This window comes from Delphinus delphis, chromosome 10, assembly GCF_949987515.2.
Source record: "Delphinus delphis chromosome 10, mDelDel1.2, whole genome shotgun sequence".
Taxonomy (NCBI): domain Eukaryota; kingdom Metazoa; phylum Chordata; class Mammalia; order Artiodactyla; family Delphinidae; genus Delphinus; species Delphinus delphis.
Genome location: NC_082692.2, coordinates 47,394,874 through 47,415,980, shown reverse-complemented (window position 1 = coordinate 47,415,980; position 21,107 = coordinate 47,394,874). Strand labels below are relative to the sequence as shown.

At 39.3% G+C, this 21,107-nt stretch overlaps 1 protein-coding gene across 1 annotated transcript in view; it reads left to right on the top strand.

Annotated features, from left to right (window-relative positions):
• Positions 1–21,107, top strand: part of NEK10 (NIMA related kinase 10) — a 312,540-nt gene that overhangs the window by 9,114 nt on the left and 282,319 nt on the right. Inside the window, exons 3-5 of the mRNA XM_060021364.1 lie at positions 4,886–5,009; positions 5,422–5,482; positions 19,522–19,652. Of these exons, the coding sequence (XP_059877347.1) occupies positions 4,936–5,009; positions 5,422–5,482; positions 19,522–19,652 (266 nt within the window). The 5' untranslated portion in view covers positions 4,886–4,935. The remainder of the gene's footprint in view (positions 1–4,885; positions 5,010–5,421; positions 5,483–19,521; positions 19,653–21,107) is intronic.

The following is a 21,107-nucleotide window of genomic DNA, read 5'->3' as shown; positions in this document are numbered from 1 at the left end:
TGAGTGGTTTTCTATTTTTATTTTTAGCAGTGGAACCTTGTTTTCAAATGAAACTGTACAGAGACCCCCAGAGAAATAGGACATAGTGCATTCAGCCACTCTTACCCTCCCCTGGTTGTCCTGGAATTGACAATGACTGGGTTAGTCCTTTCAGGCACTCCACGTAGGGCAGTGATTCTCAGAGGATCATCTAGGGTCACTGTGAAAACAATATTGTTATTTGAAAGGAGAACCCTCAGGTGCCTAGGCCAGTGCTATTGAGGTAATCTTCAGACTTGTGTTACTGGTCCATGAGGGAGAGATACAAAATTGAGAGCAAGCATTGAGAAATGTTTATAGCAATTTGACATTGCTGTGCTATCCAAGCACATGATCAGTGATGGGCTTATTTTTCTGGATACGATATGGACTAAAAGTGTTGATCCATAATAGATTGGAAAAAAAAACTTTATGGATAATTTGAGAAGCACTGTTCATGAATATTTTCTTATTTAGGACTCCAATTTTCCTCCTAAAGATTGAATAAGTTAGATCATTCCTGAGTGTGTTCAATATTATTATAGCATTACAAATACTTATCAGTTGATTTGATTTATAAGGAAGCTTTATGAAAGATCTTTGAACTAAAGGAATAATGACATTGGTTTTTAAAAATCTTTTATTCATCCATTCATTAATTTTTTTCAATAAATATTTATTGTTTGCCTACCATGTGTCTGGTGAATACAGGAGACCCAATCCTGCTTTATGGGGTCATCAGGCAATTGCCATACTTTTTGCACAGGTTTGCAGCGTGGGGAGTACAGGCTTCCCTGGGCTCTGAGGAGGAGCACCAGACTTGGTTGGGGGCGGGGGGGTGGTGGGTGGTCAAGGGAGGTTCTAATCCCCAAATTAGTAATTGTTAAAAAGCAAATAATTCACAAACTTTGGTAAAAATACCTGAGCCACTCCTTACTGATTGTGACACAAATATTTTTTGAGTCCATACGCTGTGCTTACCCTGTGCCACTTGCTGTTCTGTGTGTGAGGATAAAGCAGACACAGTCCCTGCCCACATGGGGCTTATTATCAAGTGCATGGAGACCAGTGAATGGCTAGGAGTTCTCCTGATGTTGATGAGCCCCACAAGGAAATAAAACAGGGTAGAGTGGTGAGTGTGAGCATGTGATGGTGAATGGGTCGCAGAGTAGTTCTCAGCAAGGAGGTGACATCTGAGTTGAGGCTGAGTGACCTGAAGGAGCTGAGCTGCAGTGGGCTGAGGGTGAGGGAGACGATGGAAGAGCTCAGAGAAGTCAGGGTCAAAGCAAGAGGGAACTGCCTTCGACTCTGCTCTGTGTGCATCTGCAGCCAGGCCCTTGCAGCCCCATCACCCACGCTCATCCTTGGGGGATGTGGGCATCCACAGAGCCCCCATCCCTAAGGCCTGTTTGTGTGTCCCAGGTATTGGCTTCAAAGTTCTTTTGCTTCTAATAGCCAGCTCCTGGGTCTCTTTTTGGGAGGACTGCTCAAGCTACTGGAGGCTCTTTGCCCCCAGTCAGCAGTGCCTGTGTCACAGAACCAAACTCAGGTCTGCTTGTCCACTCACAGTAAAGCCAATCTACTGACACCCAGCTGTGGCGAAGGAAAGTGCAGTCTATCGCAGGGGCCAGCAAGGAGTCCAGGCAGCTAGTGCTCAAAAAGCCTAAACTCCCCAATGTGTTTCAGCAAAACATTTTTAAAGGCCAGGTGAGGGAGGGGAGTCCCAGGGTATATGATCCACTCATGCACAATTGTCTGGTTGGTTGATGGTGAGGTTACAGGGTATTAACATTATCAATCCTTAGATGCCAATAGGTGCTTACGATTATCAACTAGTTAATTTCTTCCTTTTGATGGTGGTTTTAGCATCTGTAAAACAAGTCAGGAAATGTGCATCAGATACTACTTCGGAGAGGAGCTACGGCAGAGGATGGGGGAGGGGTCTGCCCCAGGAAGGCCCCATAGGATCCTGCTCCCTTACACCTGAGGGGCTAGGACCTCCCTCAGGGCCCTTTACCAACCACTCCTTCCCTCAGGTTTGGACACTGGCTCTGAGGCAAACTCTACCTGCACGGCTCTTGCCCTCACTTGCCCTCTGAGGAACACTTCCTCAGAAAGTTGTTTGCTTCTAGGAAATGACTTAAGAGATGAACTGTCCTCCCTGCCACCCACCAGTTTTGAAGTATAGCCTTTGGTATAGTGTTATCATTTTTGTTAATTAAAGATGGGATTAAATTAAATATTTTATAGTATTCCCAAGTTCTTGAAGTTTTTTTGTTTTTGGAACAGCTTCCATTTTAACAGCCATCAAGTGGAAAGGATTTTGTTTTTTATCCTAAAGGCAATTGCCTATTTCTTCTGATTCTGGTGAATTTGTTTACTGTTCAATTAAGTGAAACATTTCCAGAGAGTTATCTATTTTCACTCTTCCAGCTCACAGAGTAGAAGCTAATCTTAAACTGATAAAACTATTAGAGGATTATTTCCTGTTCACACACTGGGTCAATAAAATTACAGAGATTAAACAAGGGAATAAGACAGAGTGTTTAGCAGGGTTTGATTGTGGGAGATATCATCTAGCATCAGAAGCCTGTGAGCTTTTCCACACATTTTCATGTACTAATCACTGTGACTTTCACGTCCCTGTTTCTAAAATGGTCTGGAGCTATGGTTTGAGCAGAATTTGAAGCTGACAGGCCAGTGTGTCTATGTGGAATTTTCCCTCTGTTCTTCAGGGAAAAGTAAAGTTAGATTATATTTATTTTGACTGGATTTCCATTTATTTTAGAACTTTTGGGGCATTTTAATATCTATATATGAAAAGCACTTGGATCTCTTGCTTTTGAAAAATTATGTACAGATCATCCATTCTTCCTCTTTTCCTCCCTACTTCTCCCTTTGTTCCTTCCTTTTTTCTTTCTTTCTTTTAAACAGATGCTAAATCATCTCTCTATCTGAATATCTCACAAAACATAGTTTAAAGTTCCTAAGTGGGTTTTTCTTTGCTTGTAGTAGAATCCTATATCTGGGATATCCTCTTTTATCTTTAGTAGTTTTCTGTCTGAGATTGGACATAGTAAGCGTTCAATAAATATTTCTTGAGGGAATGAAGCCATGGTGCTAGGTCCTGGGCACAATCCTAAAATATTGATATTGTGCTTTTCTTGGTGTGCATCTGTGATGAGAGCCTTGCTTTTCAGCTTTTAGTTCCAGCTCAACTATTTGTCACAAGTATGACAACAATATTGGGAAAATAATTTTTAAATCCTTAGATAAACTGTGTTTGTTCATTTCACAAAATTAAATGTCACTAGATTCTGTTGCAGTAAAATACCCATTGGCACATTCCTTTTGCCTGTAAATACCTCTGAAACACTTGGATTTTGACCATCAATTTCATAATACATTGAGGCATGGAATTATAGGACAATAATGCATGATTTTTCATGCCTGAAAAACACTCTGAAGTCAAGCAGTAGCATTGAAGCGCAACTGGAAAATTTTACATCCAGTCAAGAATTAAACCAATAGTACATTTAATTTTGTATTTGCTAGGTAATTGAAAGTATGAGTATCTTCAACTTTCTTTTTGTTTCTATTCTAAAACAATTTAGTCAGAAATTGATTAAGGAAAGGGTAAACAAATAAATTGTTTCCATTAGTGAACTCATAATAACCTTTTGAGTAGGAGTGGGAAATAGTATTAAAATTTATCCTAGGAAGGGTGACCAACCATAATGACTACAAAGCCTAATTCAGAAGAGTGAGATGCCTATTGGGTTGTGTTCCCAGGCTGGCAGCCTCACTGTCTGGATTGTTAAAACACAAAATTCAACTGAGTACATTTTGAAGATCTTATTGGCTTTATTCAGTGAGTCATGAATGGGCAGCATTCAATCTAGCAGATAGAAAGGAGCTCTGAGGAACTGTACAAATGAAAGACTTTTATAGGCAGAAGAGGGCAGGAACGAGGAAGTTATTCTTCATTAGGAGTTAGTCAAAAAACGGATTGGTTATTGCAAGGTTACTTTTCCTAAAGAGGATAGAGGGTTTTATCAGGCAGCTTGCCTAACTAGTGCTGATCAGGAGATTCCTGATTGGCTAGTTTAAGTTCCCATTTCTGGGAGAGACAAAACTGTAATTAAGTTAAGTTTGGTGACCCAGAGATTAGCATAAACAACTCCATTGTCTAAAACAATGCGCCCATTGTCTTATTTTTAACAGGATGTTTGAGTGAGTCCAGGGGCTGTGCAAGACTGACCCAATTCTTGCAGAAGAGGTTATGACTAGAGTTGACTCACATGGGGATTCAGCTTAAAAACTTTAGGAATTCTGGAAACCCAAGGACACTTTGTGTGTTGCCCTTGACACTGTAATGCTTATTTGCAAGTGGGTGGAGCTTTCTCTGGGATTTTTAGGGGCATGACCACGATGAGAGAGGAACTCCCTGAAGTAGCAGCGTACTCTACTGTTAAGGAAACTTGCCGAGAAAGACAAGTAAGATGGCATAAAAGTGTCAGTTGGACTTCAGGTATTTGCTTATGCATATTTTGGAAACCCCAAATTGGGGCACTTTTCCTGACAAGCAGAACAATACTTGTTGGGGTAATGGGTCAGAATATTTGAAATCAAGAATGACTCAGAAAATATAGGCTAAAGTACTACTATAATTATAAGCTATGCCCTAAATGTATCCAAAGGCCTTTGAATGATAAATAGTAAATGTTATTCATATTAGCATTTATATTGCTATATTACAAATAAATGTTAGTTTGTGCATATTTAAATAAATGTTATAAGTGAATTTTGCCTGCATTAATTGAGAATATGTTGGAGCACATAACCCAACTAAAGTTTTTCCTTCTAGTTTACTTTGAAAGGAATGTGATGTTAATTCTGGGGCATTGATGTTTTACAATGCCTGATCAAGACAAAAAAGTGAAGACCACAGAAAAATCAACGGATAAAAAACAACAAGGAATCATCACCAGGTAACTCCCTTCTGAGTCTTTGCTAATTATTAACTCAGGCAGTGGCCAGCAACCAGATTTAATGGCTTTTTGAGAAATAGAGTAGATCCTTGACAACTGCTGCTCTGGGGTACAGTGTTTACTGAAATGTTTGTGCATTTCTAGAGTTCTACAGAAACATTTAGCATGTATATGTTTCAGTCTATAAAAGCAGGCCTCCAAGTAGCAGTGTTCTATGTTACTAGTGGGTAACATGACTAGTTCACCTGGAGTCTTCTGTTGGTTGACACTGTGTTATTCTTTTTTTTTTTTAACATCTTTATTGGAGTATAATTGCTTTACAATGTCATGTTAGTTTCTGCTGTATAACAAAGTGAATCAGCTATATGTATACACATATCCCCATATCCCCTTGTGTTATTCTTTCTCCTAGGGACTATTCAGATCTTAAAAGACTTCTGTGCCTTTTGAACGTTCAGTCAAGCAAACAACAGGTAGTGTTTTCAAAGAATGTGCGTCTATTAACGACAGAGAAATCACATGTTTCCAAAGGGATCCATTTAACATCATGTGAACGATAAGTCTATTTTTCTTTGTTCTTTCTTATGTTTTGTCTTTCTTCTAGCTGTTTCTTTCATACCTGTCAGGTTCAGGATGCAAGACTCTGTATCCACAGCCTTTTCATTCTTTTGCTCTCATGCCTGGGGCCTGCTTTATCCTCTGTTCAGTGCCATGTGTCCTAATCAGCAAAAGCATTTCAGTATAGAAACAGAGCTCTCTTCATTTGAATGCCCAATGTTTGAAACTGCAGAGCTCTAGGGAAGTTGATTTCTCCAAAACACTGTTCATCACCTTTCCCTTCGTCTCTGCTTCCCCACTTCTGAGGCTGCCGACTTGCTACAGCACCACTTTTGATGCTTGCTGCAAATTATATCTCACCAAAAACAGGGGAAAGGAAGGAGTGAGTTTTGGCTATTTTTACAATAGAATTTTTTTTTTTAATAGACAGAGGAAGAATGGTACTGCTGCTTGAATTTATCTCTAAATGTTTCTTTTTGGTTTAGCTTCTGTCAGACTTTAGAGAGTCAAGAGATTAGAGGCTATCCATGGAGGTTTAGGGAATAACACAGAAATGCTAATAATAATGAAGACAGCTTATTTAGCACAGTAAATTAGTAAATGGCAGGGATGGGATTTGAACCCCGGGAGCCAGACTCCAAAGTCAACTGTGGTATACTTGTTAAGTAAATTTGTTTATGAGCTCATGTGGTAATACAGCCCTACTGGCTTTTGTTATATCCACTAAACCTACCAGAGAACTACAGCATTTACAACATTTTTTTTATTGAAGTATAGTTGATTTACAATATTATATTAGTTGCAGTGGTACAACATAATGATTAAATCTTTTTAAGATTATACTCCATTTATAGTTATTGTAAAATATTGACTATGTTCCCTGTGCTGTACAATATATCCTTGTAGCTTATTTATTTTATACATAGTAGTTTGTACCTCTTAATCCCCTACCCCTATATCACCCCTCCTCACTTCCCTTTCCCCTCTGGTAACCACTAGTTTATTCTCTGTGAGTCTGTTTCTGTTTTGTTATACATATTCGTTTGTTTATTTTTAAGATTCCGCATATAAGTGATAACATACAGGATTTGTCTTTCTCTGATTTATTTCACTAAGGTTAATAATTTCTAGGTCCAACCATATTGTTGCAAATGGCAATATTTCATTCTCTTTTATAGCTGAGTGAATTCCATTGTGTGTATGTGTGTGTGTGTGTGTGTGTGTGTGATATATACGTGTGATATGTATATCATCTACATAAATCTGTTGATGGGCATTTAGGTTGCTTCCATATTATGGCTATTGTAAATAATACTGCTATGAACATTAGGGTGCACGTAACTTTTCAAATTAGTGTTTTTGTTTTCCTTGGATATATACCCAGGAGTGGAATTACTGGATCATATGGTAGTTCTATCTTTAGTTTTTTGAGGAACCTCCATACTGTTTTCCATAGTGGCTGCACCTGTTTACATTCGCACCAGCAGTGTTCCCTTTTCTCCACATCCTTGCCAACATTTGTTACATGTTGTCTTTGTGATGAGAGCCATTCTGATGGGTGTGAGGTGATATCTCATTGTGGTTTTGATTTGCATTTCCCTGATGATTAGCAAGGTTGAGCATCTTTTCATGTCCCTGTTGGCCATCTGTATGTCTTCTTTGCAAAAATGTCTATTCAGGTCTTCTGCCCATTTTTTAATCATATTGTTTGTTTTTTTGATATTGAGTTGTATTAGCTATTTATATATTTTAGGTATTAACCCCTTACTGGTCATCATCATTTGTGAATATTTTCTCCCATTCAGTAGGTTGTCTTTTCATTATGTTGATGGTTTCTTTGCTATACAAAAGCTTTTAAGTTTAATTATATCCCATTTGTTTAGTTTTGCTTTTGTTTCCTTTGCTTTAGGAGACAGAACCAAAAAAATATTGCTACAGGTTATGTCAAGGAATGTTTTCTTCTAGGAGTTTTATGGTTTCCAGTCTTACATTTGGGTCTTTGATCCATTTTGAGTTTGTTTTTGTATATAGTGTGAGAAAATGTTCTAATTTCATTCTTTTACATGTACCTGTTCAGTTTTCCCAGCACCACTTATTGAAGAGACTGTCTTTTCCCCATTGTATATTCTTGCCTCCTTTGTCATAGATTAATTGACCATAAGTTTGTGGGTTCTTTTCTGGGCTCTTGATCTATGTGTCTTTTTTGGTGCCAATACCATACTGTTTTGATCACTTGTAGCTTTGTAGTACAGTTTGAAGTCAAGGAGTTTGATCCCTCCAGCTTTGTTCTTTTTTCTCAAGATTGCTTTGGCTATCCAGGGTCTATTGTAGTTCCATAAAAATTTTAGGATTATTTGTCCTAGCTCTGTGAAAAATATCATAGGTGTTTTGATAGGGATTCCACTAACTCTGTAGATTGCTTGGGTAGTATGGACATTTTAATGATATTAATTCTTACAATCCACAAACACAGGATATCGTTCCATTTCTTTGGTGTCTTCAATTTCCTTCATCAGTGTCATATAGTTGTTGTTTTTTTTTAACATCTTTATTAGAGTATAATTGCTTTACAATGGTGTGTCAGTCTCTGCTCCATAACAAAGTGAATCAGCCATACACATACATATGTCCCCACATCTCCCCCCTCCCGCATCTCCCCCACTCCCACCCTCCCCATCCCACCCCTCCAGGTGGTCACAAAGCACTGAGCTGATCTCCCTGTGCTATGCGGCTGCTTCCCACCAGCTATCTATTTTACGTTTGGTAGTGTAAATATGTCCATGCCACTCTCTCACTTTGTCCCAACTTACCCTTCCCCCTCCCCGTGTCAATGTCATATAGTTTTTAGAGTATAAGTCTTTTACCTCCTCAGTTAAGTTTATTTCTATGTATTTTATTCTTTTGGATGCAATTATAAATGGGATTGTTTTCTTGCTTTCTCTTTCTGATAGTTCATTATTAGTGTATGGAAAAGCAACATTTTTTGTATATTAATCTTGTATCTTGCAGCTTTACTGAATTCATTTATTAGTTCTAATAGTTTTTGGTTGGAGACTATAGGGTTTTATGTATATAGTATCATGTTATCTGAAACTACTGACAATTTTACTTCTTCCCTTCCAATTGGGATGCCTTTTATTTCTTTTTCTTGTTTGATTGCTGTGGCTAGAACTTCTAATACTGTGTTAAATGCATGTGAGGAGAGTGGACATCTTTGTCTTTTTTGTGATTTTAGAGGAAAAGCTTTCAGCTTTTCACCATTGAGTATGATGTTAGGTGTGGGTTTGTCATATATGATCCTTATTATGTTGAGATGTGTTCCCTATACCAACTTTGATGAGAGTTTTTATCATGAATGGATGTTGAATTTTGTCAGATGCTTTTTCTGAGTCTATTGGGGTGATCATGTGATTTTTATCCTTCCTTTTGTTAATGGTGTGTATCACATTAGTTTATTTGTATATATCCTTGTGACCCTGGAATAAATCCCAGTTGATCATGGTGTATGACCCTTTTATGTATTATTGAATTTGGTTTGCTAGTGTTTTGTTGAGAATTTTTGCATTTATGTTCATCAGAAATATTGGCCTGTAAGTTCTTTTTTTGTAGCGTCTCTGTCTGGTTTTGGAATCAGAATAATGATGGCCTTGTAAAATGCATTTGGGAGTGTTCCCTCCTCTTCAATCTTTGGTAGTAGATTGAAAAGGATAGGCATTAGCTCTTCTTCGAAAGTTTGGTAGAATTCCCTCGTGAACCTGTTTGGTCCTGGACTTTTGTTGGCAGAGAATTGTTTAAACTTCTAATTCAGTTTCACTACTAGTGTTCTGTATGTTCAGGTTGTCAATTTCCTCCTCATTGGTCTTAGAAGATTGTATATTTCTAGAAATATATCCATTTCTTCTAGGTCTTCCAGTTTGTTTGCATATAACTGTTTGAAGTATTCTCTTTAGATTTTTTGTATCTCTTTGATATTGGTTGTTATTTCTCCTCTTTCACTTCTTATTTTGTTTATTTGAATCCTCTCTCTTTTTTTCTTGATGAGTCTGGCTAAAGGCTTATCAATTTTATCTTTTCAAAAAAAAAAGCAGCATTGGATTCATTGATGTTTTGTATTGTTTTTTGGTCACTATTTTATTTATTTTCTCTCTGATCTTTATTATTTCCTTCCTTCTGCTGACTTTGGGCCTTGTTTCTTCTTCTTTTTCTGATTCCTATAGATGAATGGTTAGGTAGTTTATCTGAGTTTTTCTTGTTTCTTAATATAGGCCTGTATCACTATAAACTTCCCTCTTCAAAATGCTTTTGCTGTATCCTATATAGATTTTGGAAAATTGTGTTTTTATTTTCATTTGTCTCAAGGTATTTTCTAATTTCCTCTGATTTTTTTTTTTTTTTTTTTTGCAGTATGTGGGCCTCTCACTGTTGTGGCCTCTGCCGTTGCGGAGCACAGGCTCCGGACACGCAGGCTCAGCGGCCATGGCTCATGGGCCTAGCTGCTCCACGGCATGTGGGATCTTCCCGGACCGAGGCACGAACCCACGTCCCCTGCATTGGCAGGTGGACTCTCAACCACTGCGCCACCAGGGAAGCCCTGATTTTTTTTTTTTTAAGTGACCCATTGACTTTTTTAGTAACATGTTGTTTACTCTCCAGTGTTCATTTTTCTATTTTTCTTCCTGTAATTGATATCTAGTTTCAAACCATTGTGGTTAGAAAAAATGCTTGATATAATTTCTATCCTCTTCAATTCATTGAGACTTGTTTTGTGGCTGAGCATGTGATCTATCCTGGAGAATGTCCCATGTGTAGTTGAAAATAACATATATTCTACTGTTTTTGGATGAAATGTCCTTTATATATCTATTAAGTCCAACTGATCTAATGTGTGATTAAGACCACTGTTTCCTTATTGATTTTCTCTCTGGATGATCTGTCCATTGATGTAAGTGGGGTGTTAAAGTCCCCACTGTACAGTAATACAGTCCCTTACTGTTACTGTATTATTGTTAACTTCTCCTTTTATGTCTGTTAGTATTTGCTTTATATATTTATGTGCATCTATAATAGGTGCATGTGTGTTAACGAATTTTTATCCATTTCTTGTATTGATCCCTTTATCATAATGCTCTTCTTTGTCTTTTGTTGTAGACTTCGTTTTAAAGTCTACTCTGTCTGATGTTAGTGTTGCTACACCAGCTTTCTTGTCATTTCAATTTTCATGAAATATTTTTTTCCATCCCTTCACTTTCAGTCTGTTGGTGTCTGTAGCTCTGAAGTGCATTTCTTCATTAAGCAGCATATAGATGGGTCTTGTTTTTTTATCCTGTCAGTCACCATATGTCTTTTGGTTGGGGCACTTAGTCCATTGACTTTTAAAGTGATTATTGATAGGTGTGTACTTATTGCCATTTTGTTCATTGTTTGCTGGTTGTTTTGGTAGTTCTTCTCTGTTCTTCTTTTTGTTTCTTTCCCTATGGTTTGATGATTTTCTTTAGTAGCATATTTATGTTACTTTCTCTCTTGTTTTTGTGTACCTATTGTAGGTTTTTGATTTGTGGTTACCATGGGGTTTATATATATGTTGACTTATAACTATATCTACTTGTTTTAAACTGATAATTATTTAAGTTGAAACATATTCTAAAAGATCTACATTTTTTAGTCCCCTCCCCCATGTTATGTCTTTTTGATGTCATCTTCATGTTTATCCCTTAACAGTTTGTTGTAGTTATAGTTGATTATACAACTTTTTTCAAATCTTTCTACTAGCTTATTTAAGTGGTTGATCCACAGCCTATACCATATATTTGCCTTTACTAGTGGAATTTTTTTCTTTCCTCTAAATTCTTACTTCTTGTTGTAGCCTTTTCTTTGCCAGTTAAAGAATACCCTTTAACGCTTCTTGTAGGGTCATTTTAGTACTGATGAACTCTGTTAATTTTTGCTTGTCTGAAAAGCTCTTTATCTCTCCTTCAATCATGAATAATAACCTTGCTGGGTAGAGTATCCTAGGTTTTAGATTTTTCTACTTTCAGCTCTTTAAATATATCTGCCACTCCCTCCTGGCCTGCAAAGTTTCTGCAGAAAAATCAGCTGATAGCATTATGGGAGTTCCCTTGTATGTGACTGTATTTTTCTCTTGCTGCCTTTTGAATTCTCTCTTTCTCTTGAACTTTTGTCATTTTAATTACGATATGCCTTGGTGTGGGTCTCTTTGGGTTCATCTTGTTTGGGACCCTCTGTGCTTCTCATACCTGAATATCTGTTCTTTCTAAAGGTTTGGGAAGTTTTCAGCCAGAATTTTATCAAATACATTTTTGACCCCTGTCTCTCGCTCTTCTCCTTCTGGAATCTCTATAATGAGCGTGTTAGTATGCTTGATGTTTGTCCTAGAGGTCCCTTATTCAGTTGTCACTTTTTAAATTTGCTTTACTTTTTGCTGTTCTGATTGAGTGGTTTCTATCTTCCAGATCACTTATACATTCCTGTGTATTGTCTAGTCTGCGGTTTATTACTTGTATTGTGTTTTTCATTTCAGGTATTGTAGTCTTCAGCTCTGACTGGTTCTGTTTTATATTTTCTAGGTTTTTTGTTAAAATACTCACTGTGTTCATCTATTCTTTACCCACGTTCAGTTAGCATTCTCATTAATAATGCTTTGAACTCTTTACCTGGTAAAAATTATTTATCTCTGTTTCATTAGTTGTGTTTTTTTCAGGTTTTTTTTTTCTTCTTCTTTCATTTGGAACAAATTCCTCTGTCTTCTTATTTTGCTTAACTTTCTCTGTCTCTGTGCAATTACATGAAACAGTTACCTAATCTGGTCTTGAAGTCATGTCCTTGTGTGGGAGCATACCTATGCAGTCTGTGTGTGCCCAGTGGCTTTGGTGGGAGAGCTGGATCTGACGTGAGCCCGAGGTCATGTCTTCCCCCAGAGTGTGCTGGCAGCTCTCACTATGGTTGGAGGTGGGGCGGGAGACAGAGGGGATAGAGCCAGAGCCAGGTGTGAGCCAGGGCTTCTCCTGTACTTAGTGGCCATCACTGCTCTATCAGGGGCAAGGTGGGGCCCGAGTTGCTGGAGCAGAAGCCCTGAGGGTTGGGTCTAAGTTAGACCCACCGCCTCTGTGAAAGCCAGTAAAGGCCACCCTCACTCTGTTTGGATGCTGTGCTGGGTCCAAGCTGGCTCTGTCCCCCTCCAAGTGTGAACCCTCCTCAGCTCTGGCGGCCTTCACTCTAGTGGGGGACTGTGCTGGATCTAGAGGGGCCAGAGCAGGCATGCGGCATGGGCTGGGGTGTGCGCTGGGGTGGTCGCGGGAAACCAACCAGAGCCACAGGCAGTTTCAGTCTGCTTCCTCTGCCTTGTTCCCATGAGTAATCAAGCGTGTGAATGCTCTTCATGGGCAGAGTCTTTGTTTCTTACAGCCCTCCTGTAAGTCCCACTGGTTTTCAAATCAGCTAAGGGGACTCATCTTTCCAGTGTCGGCCCCCAGGTCTGGGGTTCCCAATATGTGGTTCGAACCCCTCACTCCCTAGGGAGGATCTCTGAACCCGTGATATTATCCTCCTCTTCTGTGTCTCCTCCCAGGGGCACAGGTCGACCTCATCACTTCTCCTCCAGTTGAGGCACAGAGAAGTTAAATGGCTTTCTCGAGATCATACAGCCAACTAATGGTAGGTACAGATCTAACCAAATACTCCATCTTTGCAATGTGTGCCTCTAACCACTGAGATATCTTTTAAATGACTTGGGAAGTTAAATTAAAAAAATAGCTGGATAAGCATTGATTTGAAGAAAACATGGCCTTAAAATATTTTTCTCCTCTTCCTTCTTCTCTGTTTTTAAGCCTATAACCCCAGAAACTCTTTTCTTCTCATCTGTCTATTTCAGCATCACTTACTCTTTGTCCATCTCCACACGGCTAAAACAGTCTTCCTGGCCCACTGCTCACTGATAGTCATGAGTGGGTGCCACACATCAAGTTCACTGTTTCTTAGTAAAGGAAGCACAGTGACTCAGCATACAGATTTGGTTGTATCAATAGTTTCCATTCTTTCTCACTGTACATCCTAAGATGTAACCAGAATGTCAAGTATTTCTACTTTTTGCTTTTTCTCAAATTTGTCCTTCTCCCAAGTTTCTTTTCTATAAAATCTTACCTATTTCCAGGGCTAAGATCTAATGATAGCACCTCCATAAAAAAGCTTTCCTTTATCTTCCATTCCAGAAGTGATCCCTTTCTTCCCAAAGTACCTTCTTTCAACATTATAGCATTATTTTTTTCTGTGCTTTGGAAAGACTTGTCTACATTTCTAATTTCCTGAGAGATTATACGTTTCCAGCTTTGACTTTTGCTTCCGGTTCACCGTATCCTCTATTCGGTGAGCTCTTGATCAGTTTTCACCAAATTGAATTGTAACTTAAAAATTAGATGACCTCATGGATACGTATAACCACCTGGCTAGTGTAAAAGAGACACCAGTGGTGGGTTTGGGCTCTGCTTGTCCAGTTTTGAAGTCCATGATCACTGGATCTGTTGTGCCTTCTCTCAACACCACTCCCTTGCTAACACCTGACAGACTTAAAGTAAATTTAAGAGTTTTGCCACCTTTAACCAATTTTAGAATTTGCATTCTGTTGTCTGACAAGTTCACGTGGCATATCTTTTTGTAAAATATTTCATACGTTCAAAAATGCATTTTTGTAATGCTTGAATTATTCAGAAAGTGCATAGTTCTAAGAAAAAAATGAAAATAACTGCTCATTTATATAAATGTCTTGAGGGTGACAAAATTCATTCTTAATTCTGTTTATAAAACTTTCATGCATTTATGATTTTGAAATAATAAATGTTATTCTAAACACCCTATTCTCCTTTCTGTAAAATAATGCGGAGACATTTATAGGAGAAGAAAGATATTGGAGAGGATAAATCAAGAATTTGTTTATATCTTGATTGCTCCAGAAAGAGAGTAAGGTGGCTTATGAAGATATGTAAAGTACTCAGATTATCATAAAAGAAAAGCAAGGTTTGGGAACAAAGTAGACTCAGAGTCCAGAGGAAATGACCATCAAAATATGCAAGTTGGCCACACATTAGGCTCTAAGATCTTTAGCAGTCAGTTTGAAAAGGGAAGCCTGGGGATTAAGGCCCACTCACCTGAATTTCTGTTCTAACAAGACCTGACCTGTCACTTGCAAATGAACCAAGATGGCTAATTAAGCAGTTGCAGAGGGAAGTGTACTTTGTGGGTTTGGGCAGAGAATTATAAGAACTGGATGTCCTTCATCTGAATTTCTAATGAGCCAAGCCCTTCCTCATTGTTGCGTCTGTTCCCCTGTTCTACTTTCGCTCTCTTCCCGTTTGCTCTGTGAGCCTCTGCGTACCTTGCTTCACCATCTTAGAGACTGCTGTTCTGAGGACAGTTCTGTTGTCACAGAAGTGGGGACAGAGACACACTGAGGCAGAGGAGCCCTTTCATCGTAAGCAGGGTAAGAATAATCATAATCCAGTAAAACCAAATACTTCAAGAAAAAGAATTGCCCCAGGGTTGTTGAAGTAAAGTAAAGTCATAAAGTTGGTTGGAGGTTTCACCAGAGATTTTCACAAGTCTTGAAATAATTTGCCTTGAGCTGGAATTAAATTTTTTTCCTACATTTAAAACCATAGGGAGCTGAGAAATTGGTTTGCAATTAGGAAAAAAAATAGATGAAAGAAAGATAGAAAAATAATTCATTACAGGCCCATTACTTGCCTTGAAATAAAAGAGGTCTTGATAGATGCTGTGGAAAGAAAAAGTCTAAGGCACTGTTGTGCTCTGAGACACCAGGACTAGGAACGGCAGTTATGGTTTCCACGGCCAGTGGACACTTGAATCCTGTAGGAGAGGCATGGGCAGTGGCTGGGCAGATTCTGAGGAGGATGAGGAGGCCACTTTTAGCTCAAGTCACAGGAAAGGACATGGTTCTTGGAAAATGGTCTGGCTGTCCTCTGGTGGAATTGATGGGAAAGGCATTCTGGGTGAAGCAAGTAAAATAATCAGATATCTGAAGGAAAGAAAATAACACACACTGAAGCAAAATGGTTAATAGACATTTCTGTTGAAAGTAGTGATAAATAAAGCTGTAAGAAACTGTGCAATGTCTGAAGGCCTATCTACAAATTTTGTATCTATCACATAAGCAACAGAGAAGGTTGAAATTTCCAGACAGAAGTGACATGATCAAAGTTTTAGGAAGGTCCTTCTCTTGAATCTCTAGTCTCTTTCCTTTCCACTTATGCTACTCAAGCTGCTCAGGGACCTGCCACTTTCTAGAGCATATGTAGTTTTTCTCTGCCTTCCAGCCTGTGCAAAAATCTGCCTGGAATACTCTGGAATATTCCAGGCATCCTGGTTCAGGACCCACCCTATCTCTCTTTTACTTTCTACCACAACAAACCCTTGTTCACTCATTTTGCTGTGTGTTCTAGTGCTAGATGACCCCCGACCCCCCATTGGGCTGTAAACTTTTTGAGAAGGAAGAGGCTGTGGCTGTCCTGCTCACTATATACCCAGTGTCTCACACATCTGGCAAGAGATGTGTCTGCAACACACACACTGAGCGAATGAACTTGTCTGGAGATGAATCAGTTTAGCAAAGAGACTGGGGATGAAGTGAACTTCCCATTCCACAGTAGGTAAAGTAGGTATCCCATTCCCATTGGATCTGTGAGAGGTGCTAAGAACAGAAAGACAGACAGATGTGATGCTGCCCTCAGGGTGGCCAAATTCAGGGGGAAAGGTTGATGTGTTGTGCAGACGTAGTATGGGATTGTGATAAGTGCTGTAAGAGAGATTGGCACAGTAATGCCACTGGGGAGGCAGTGACTGGCTCCACCAGGGAGGCTGGGGCAGGTGATCTCCAGGAGCTGTGTGTGCTGAGCCCTGAAAAGTTGTCAGCAGCTGTGTCCGCAGCATGCTCCTGGGCAGGAATGGATGCATGCTTACACTGCATGCTTTCTGGGATGGTGACCAGTTTAATGCACCTACAACTTGAGGAGTTGTTTTTATTCACCCCAATTTTTTGTTTATTTATTTTATGTGGACTTATAGTCAAATCTAACATTGTAAAAGGAGATGACGCTGGGCTGAAAGACAGGGAAAGAACACAGGGGGACAGATTTTCATCTCAGCCTGAAGGAAAACTTGGGCAAGAGTAGGACTCTGAAAAGCAAGTGGGCTGACTCAAGATAGTGTTTCTCATCATTGGTGATACATCAGAGATGCTGGAGGATTGAGAGTGTTGGAGAGGAAGGGCGATTGCCTGGATTTGAATCCCAGCTGTGCCCCTTGTGAACTATGGGCCCTAAGTAACTTAGCCCTCTGTGCCTTAGTCCTCTCATCATAAAATGGTATTTACTTCATACGGTCGTTATGAGGATTAAATAGATTTAAACCTGCAAAACACTTAGAACAGTGCCTGGCATGTGGTAACTACCACACAAGTGTTATCTGTGTTGATGGTGATGATGATAATCATGATGGTGATCATCATCATTATGATGATTATTATGGTGGTGATGATGGTGATGATGATTGGAGGCTGAATCCTATGCCTTTCGAGGAAGTTTTCAAATCTGAGAGTCTATAAGTCTGTCATTTGTAGGAAGGGACACACTTTTAAATTATCTATATGAATTTGTGTTATGCTACATTTATGATGCTGAAAATTCAGATTTTGAGTTGCCCAAAATAACCCATCGGAGGTAGTGTATCTTAACAGAACTAATGGCTTAACATGACAGAAGTCTGTAAGGGGCTGCTCACCTGGCCTTTCCACTCTGGATACCCCGACTGTGGCTATTTCAGATGGTGAGATTTCACTGGACCTACTTATGTGGTAGATAAAGGATTCACAAAGAGCCAAAGGGACTGGGGAGCCAAGAGAAAAGGCTGTAAGCTTTGAACTGGGTTTCAAACTCACGTTACTTTTATCTGAAGAAGGCTGGTTGCTTATAGATTCTCCTGTTAAGTTCCTGGTCTTTGCAACTATAGATGTCAAGTCTTTCTCATCCACTGCGTGTGCATGAGTGGATTCCCAACACCAGCTGCCCGTGCTGCTGCCGAAGGGAATGGCTGCAAGCTGCTGCCGCTTTCTGCCCTCTCCCTGGAGTGCACTGGGCTTGTTCTCTCTGTGCTGGCTACCTTCTCTTTGGCAGTCACTATTCTGGCAGTTGTGGTGACGGCAAGGGGGTTTGAGAGCCCTTGGGCCTGGAAAACCTATTTCTTGTTTTCTGCGTCATTCCACGTCCTGAGTAACACAGGACAGTCTGCTCATTGCTGTGACTTCATGCCTAGCATCATTTGGGTTATCACATCTAATCATCTAATTTGGAAGGTCAAATCTCATTTATTTAGCAAATTCATTTGTGCAATGAGAATAATTTGGGGGATTAAAAGAGTGTAAAGCACTGAGAACTATGCCTGGCACATAGCAAGTGCTTTATAAATTCTAAGTCATTTAGTTTTCATAATAACTTTGAACTACATAGAATTATTATGATTTTCATTGTAATGATGTGGAAACTGATGTACAGAGAGATTAAGTAACTTTCAAGATCATGCAGTTGTCTAAGAGTAGATTTCAACCCAGGGCATCTGGCCTAGAGTTCGTTCTCTTAACCACTGAGCATTGTGCCTCAAGTGCCTGTGGCCTGTTGTCTTGTGGTGGCCCACTGAACTGAGATAGAAATGTAGTTTTACAGGATATAAGATTTATTATTAATATTTTGAGAATTCAACTATGGGTGGCATATGATGAAGAAAGGTTTGCTTCCTATTAAAGAACGCCCTTATTAGAATGTATCTATCAGCTGACTGCCTTGTGGGAAGTCCAGCATATTCTCTTTAGATGAGGAAACCATGTCTTTAAGCAGACTTCTATCAAATGCTTTGATGAAATAGGACAATAAGCATAGCATATTGTAGCATTATTTGATAATTATAATATATAGGACAGAATGATTTACTGAAAATAAAAGTTTATTTTGTTATACTATGCTTTCCGTACCTCATCTGTAAAATCTTAGCTAATTATAGAACATTCCTCATTTGTACTTTGGAAAGAATAGGGTATTTGTTTGCACTTTGTTCAGCTTTGCTGTGGTACAAGAAACAATTCTCAGGGTTATCCCAATTATAGGTAAATGTTGGTAAGTGACACTACTTGAATACTGATAACATCACAGTTTACTATATAAATAATTACCAGTTAATATTGTAAATGGGGGCATGCTCAAATTGTTTTAGTTAATGTAAATTTTTCCTTTTCTTATGGTTAATTCTAAAATATATTTTCATGACTTTTATAAACATGATTGAGGAATCAGGATATTCAGACTGATTAAAAGTGATAGTATCTCTTTACCTTTACAACTCTTCCAGTTGGCAAGCAGTGTACGTGACGGGTAAGGATGAAGAATGAGTGAAGATGACTCACTCTCTGTTTGGGGCTCCACTCTAGGCCAGAGAGTTTCTAGCTGTATCTGTCAGCTCTCTGTTCTGATTGCACGTTTGAATCGCCCAAGAAGCTGCAAAAGCGCCTAATGCCCAGGCCTCCCCCAGGTCTGGATCCCCAGGACTGTGTAAGGTACTAGGGATACAACATTGAACAGCGATAGGAAAGCTCCTGCTTGTGTCGAGCTGACAGTATAACCAAGGAGACTGAAAATACATAAATAACTGTAAGATATCAGGTGGTGTTACAAGCTATGAAGAAAAAGCAGCATAAGATAGAGTAAATGTTTAAGTCAAGGATGTCTAAATCTTGGAAAACTCCTACATTTGACATAGCTAACTTGTTAATTGTTGGCTCGGGGAAACACTCATTCCCTTCACTGTTGCCTCTGCTTTTGTGACTGTCTTTATCCTGTGCTGAATTGTCATCCTCAAGTCCTCTGTGCCTTTATTTCTGTAGCTTCCAGCCATTAACTTCGATAGTGCCAGAAGCAGCATGACGAAGTCTGAGCCTGCCATCAGGGTGGGTGGACATGGAGCTCGAGGTCAGTGGCACGAGTCCACAGAAGCCATTGAACTTGAAAATTTTAGGTAAGAAATCCAGTATGTCCCTTACCTTCAGCAGCCTGGGCCGCTAATTAGCCCAAAGATTTATTTAAGTTTGTCACAGGAGCTAAAATTTAAAACCCATTTTAAAATTTACCATGGAGATTCTTAGTTTAATAATTTTAGTTAGTGCTTAACCTGTTCCCATAAGTACTGTGTGAATAGCAGGCTGAATGGCTGCAGGTGAAAGTGACATGGGAGTTTCAGGATACCTTCTTGACATACATTTAGTGTTTGCTCCATGAAGAAATGGCTCAGGCTGTTGACCTGATGAGGCTGATAACAAGCTTTGTCTTTAGCTTTTGGCTGGTGCATATCTTGCCAGCTGTGAGGAGGCATAAAGAAGCACCTGCTGTGAGCAGATGTGATGGCTGAAGGCTGTGGTTGTCAAGGCCATGAGGCTTTCAGTTGAAGCATCACCCTCCCCTTTCACGTTGAAAGTGTCAGCCCCTGTTTTGCTCTCCTGTTGCCATGGAGACCTCTTAGAAGCTGCACATTGTTGTAGGCCACCCTCCTTCCAGGAGCTGGTTCTCCCTATTTTACAGTTTGTTAAGGTCATTTGGCACTAAGTGTCATGTAAATAATGAATGACATGAAATATCAATATATATATTCTATGGCCATTATCAAAAAATCTACAAACAATAAATGGTGGAGAGGGTGTGGAGAAAAGGGAACCCTCTTGCACTGTTGGGGGGAATGTAAATTGATACAGCCGCTATGGAGAACAGTATGGAGGTTCCTTAAAAAACTAAAAATAAAACTACCATGCGACCCAGCAATCCCACTACTGGGCATATACCCTGAGAAAACCATAATTCAAAAAGAGTCATGTACCAAAATGTTCATTGCAGCTCTATTTACAATAGCCAGGACATGGAAGCAACCTAAGTGTCCATCAACAGATGAATAGATAAAGAAGATGTGGCACATATATACAATGGAATATTACTCAGCCATAAAAAGAAATGAAATTGAATTATTTGTTGTGAGGCGGATGGACCTAGAGTCTGTCATACAGAGTGAAGTAAGTCAGAAAGAGAAAAACAAATACCGTATATGCTAACACATATATATGGAATCTAAAAAAAAAAAATGGTCATGAAACCTAGGGGCAAGATGGGAATAAAGACACAGACCTACTAGAGAATGGACTTGAGGATATGGGGAAGGGGAAGGGGAAGCTGGGACAAAGTGAGAGAGTGTCATGGACATATATACACTACCAAACGTAAAATAGATAGCTAGTGGGAAGCAGCCGCAGAGCACAGGGAGATCAGCTCGGTGCTTTGTGACCACCTAGAGGGGTGGGATAGGGAGCATGGGAGGGAAGGAGACGCAAGAGGGAAGAGATATGGGGACATATGTATATGTATAACTGATTCGCTTTGTTATAAAGCAGAAACTAACACACCATTGGAAAGCAATTATAATCCAATA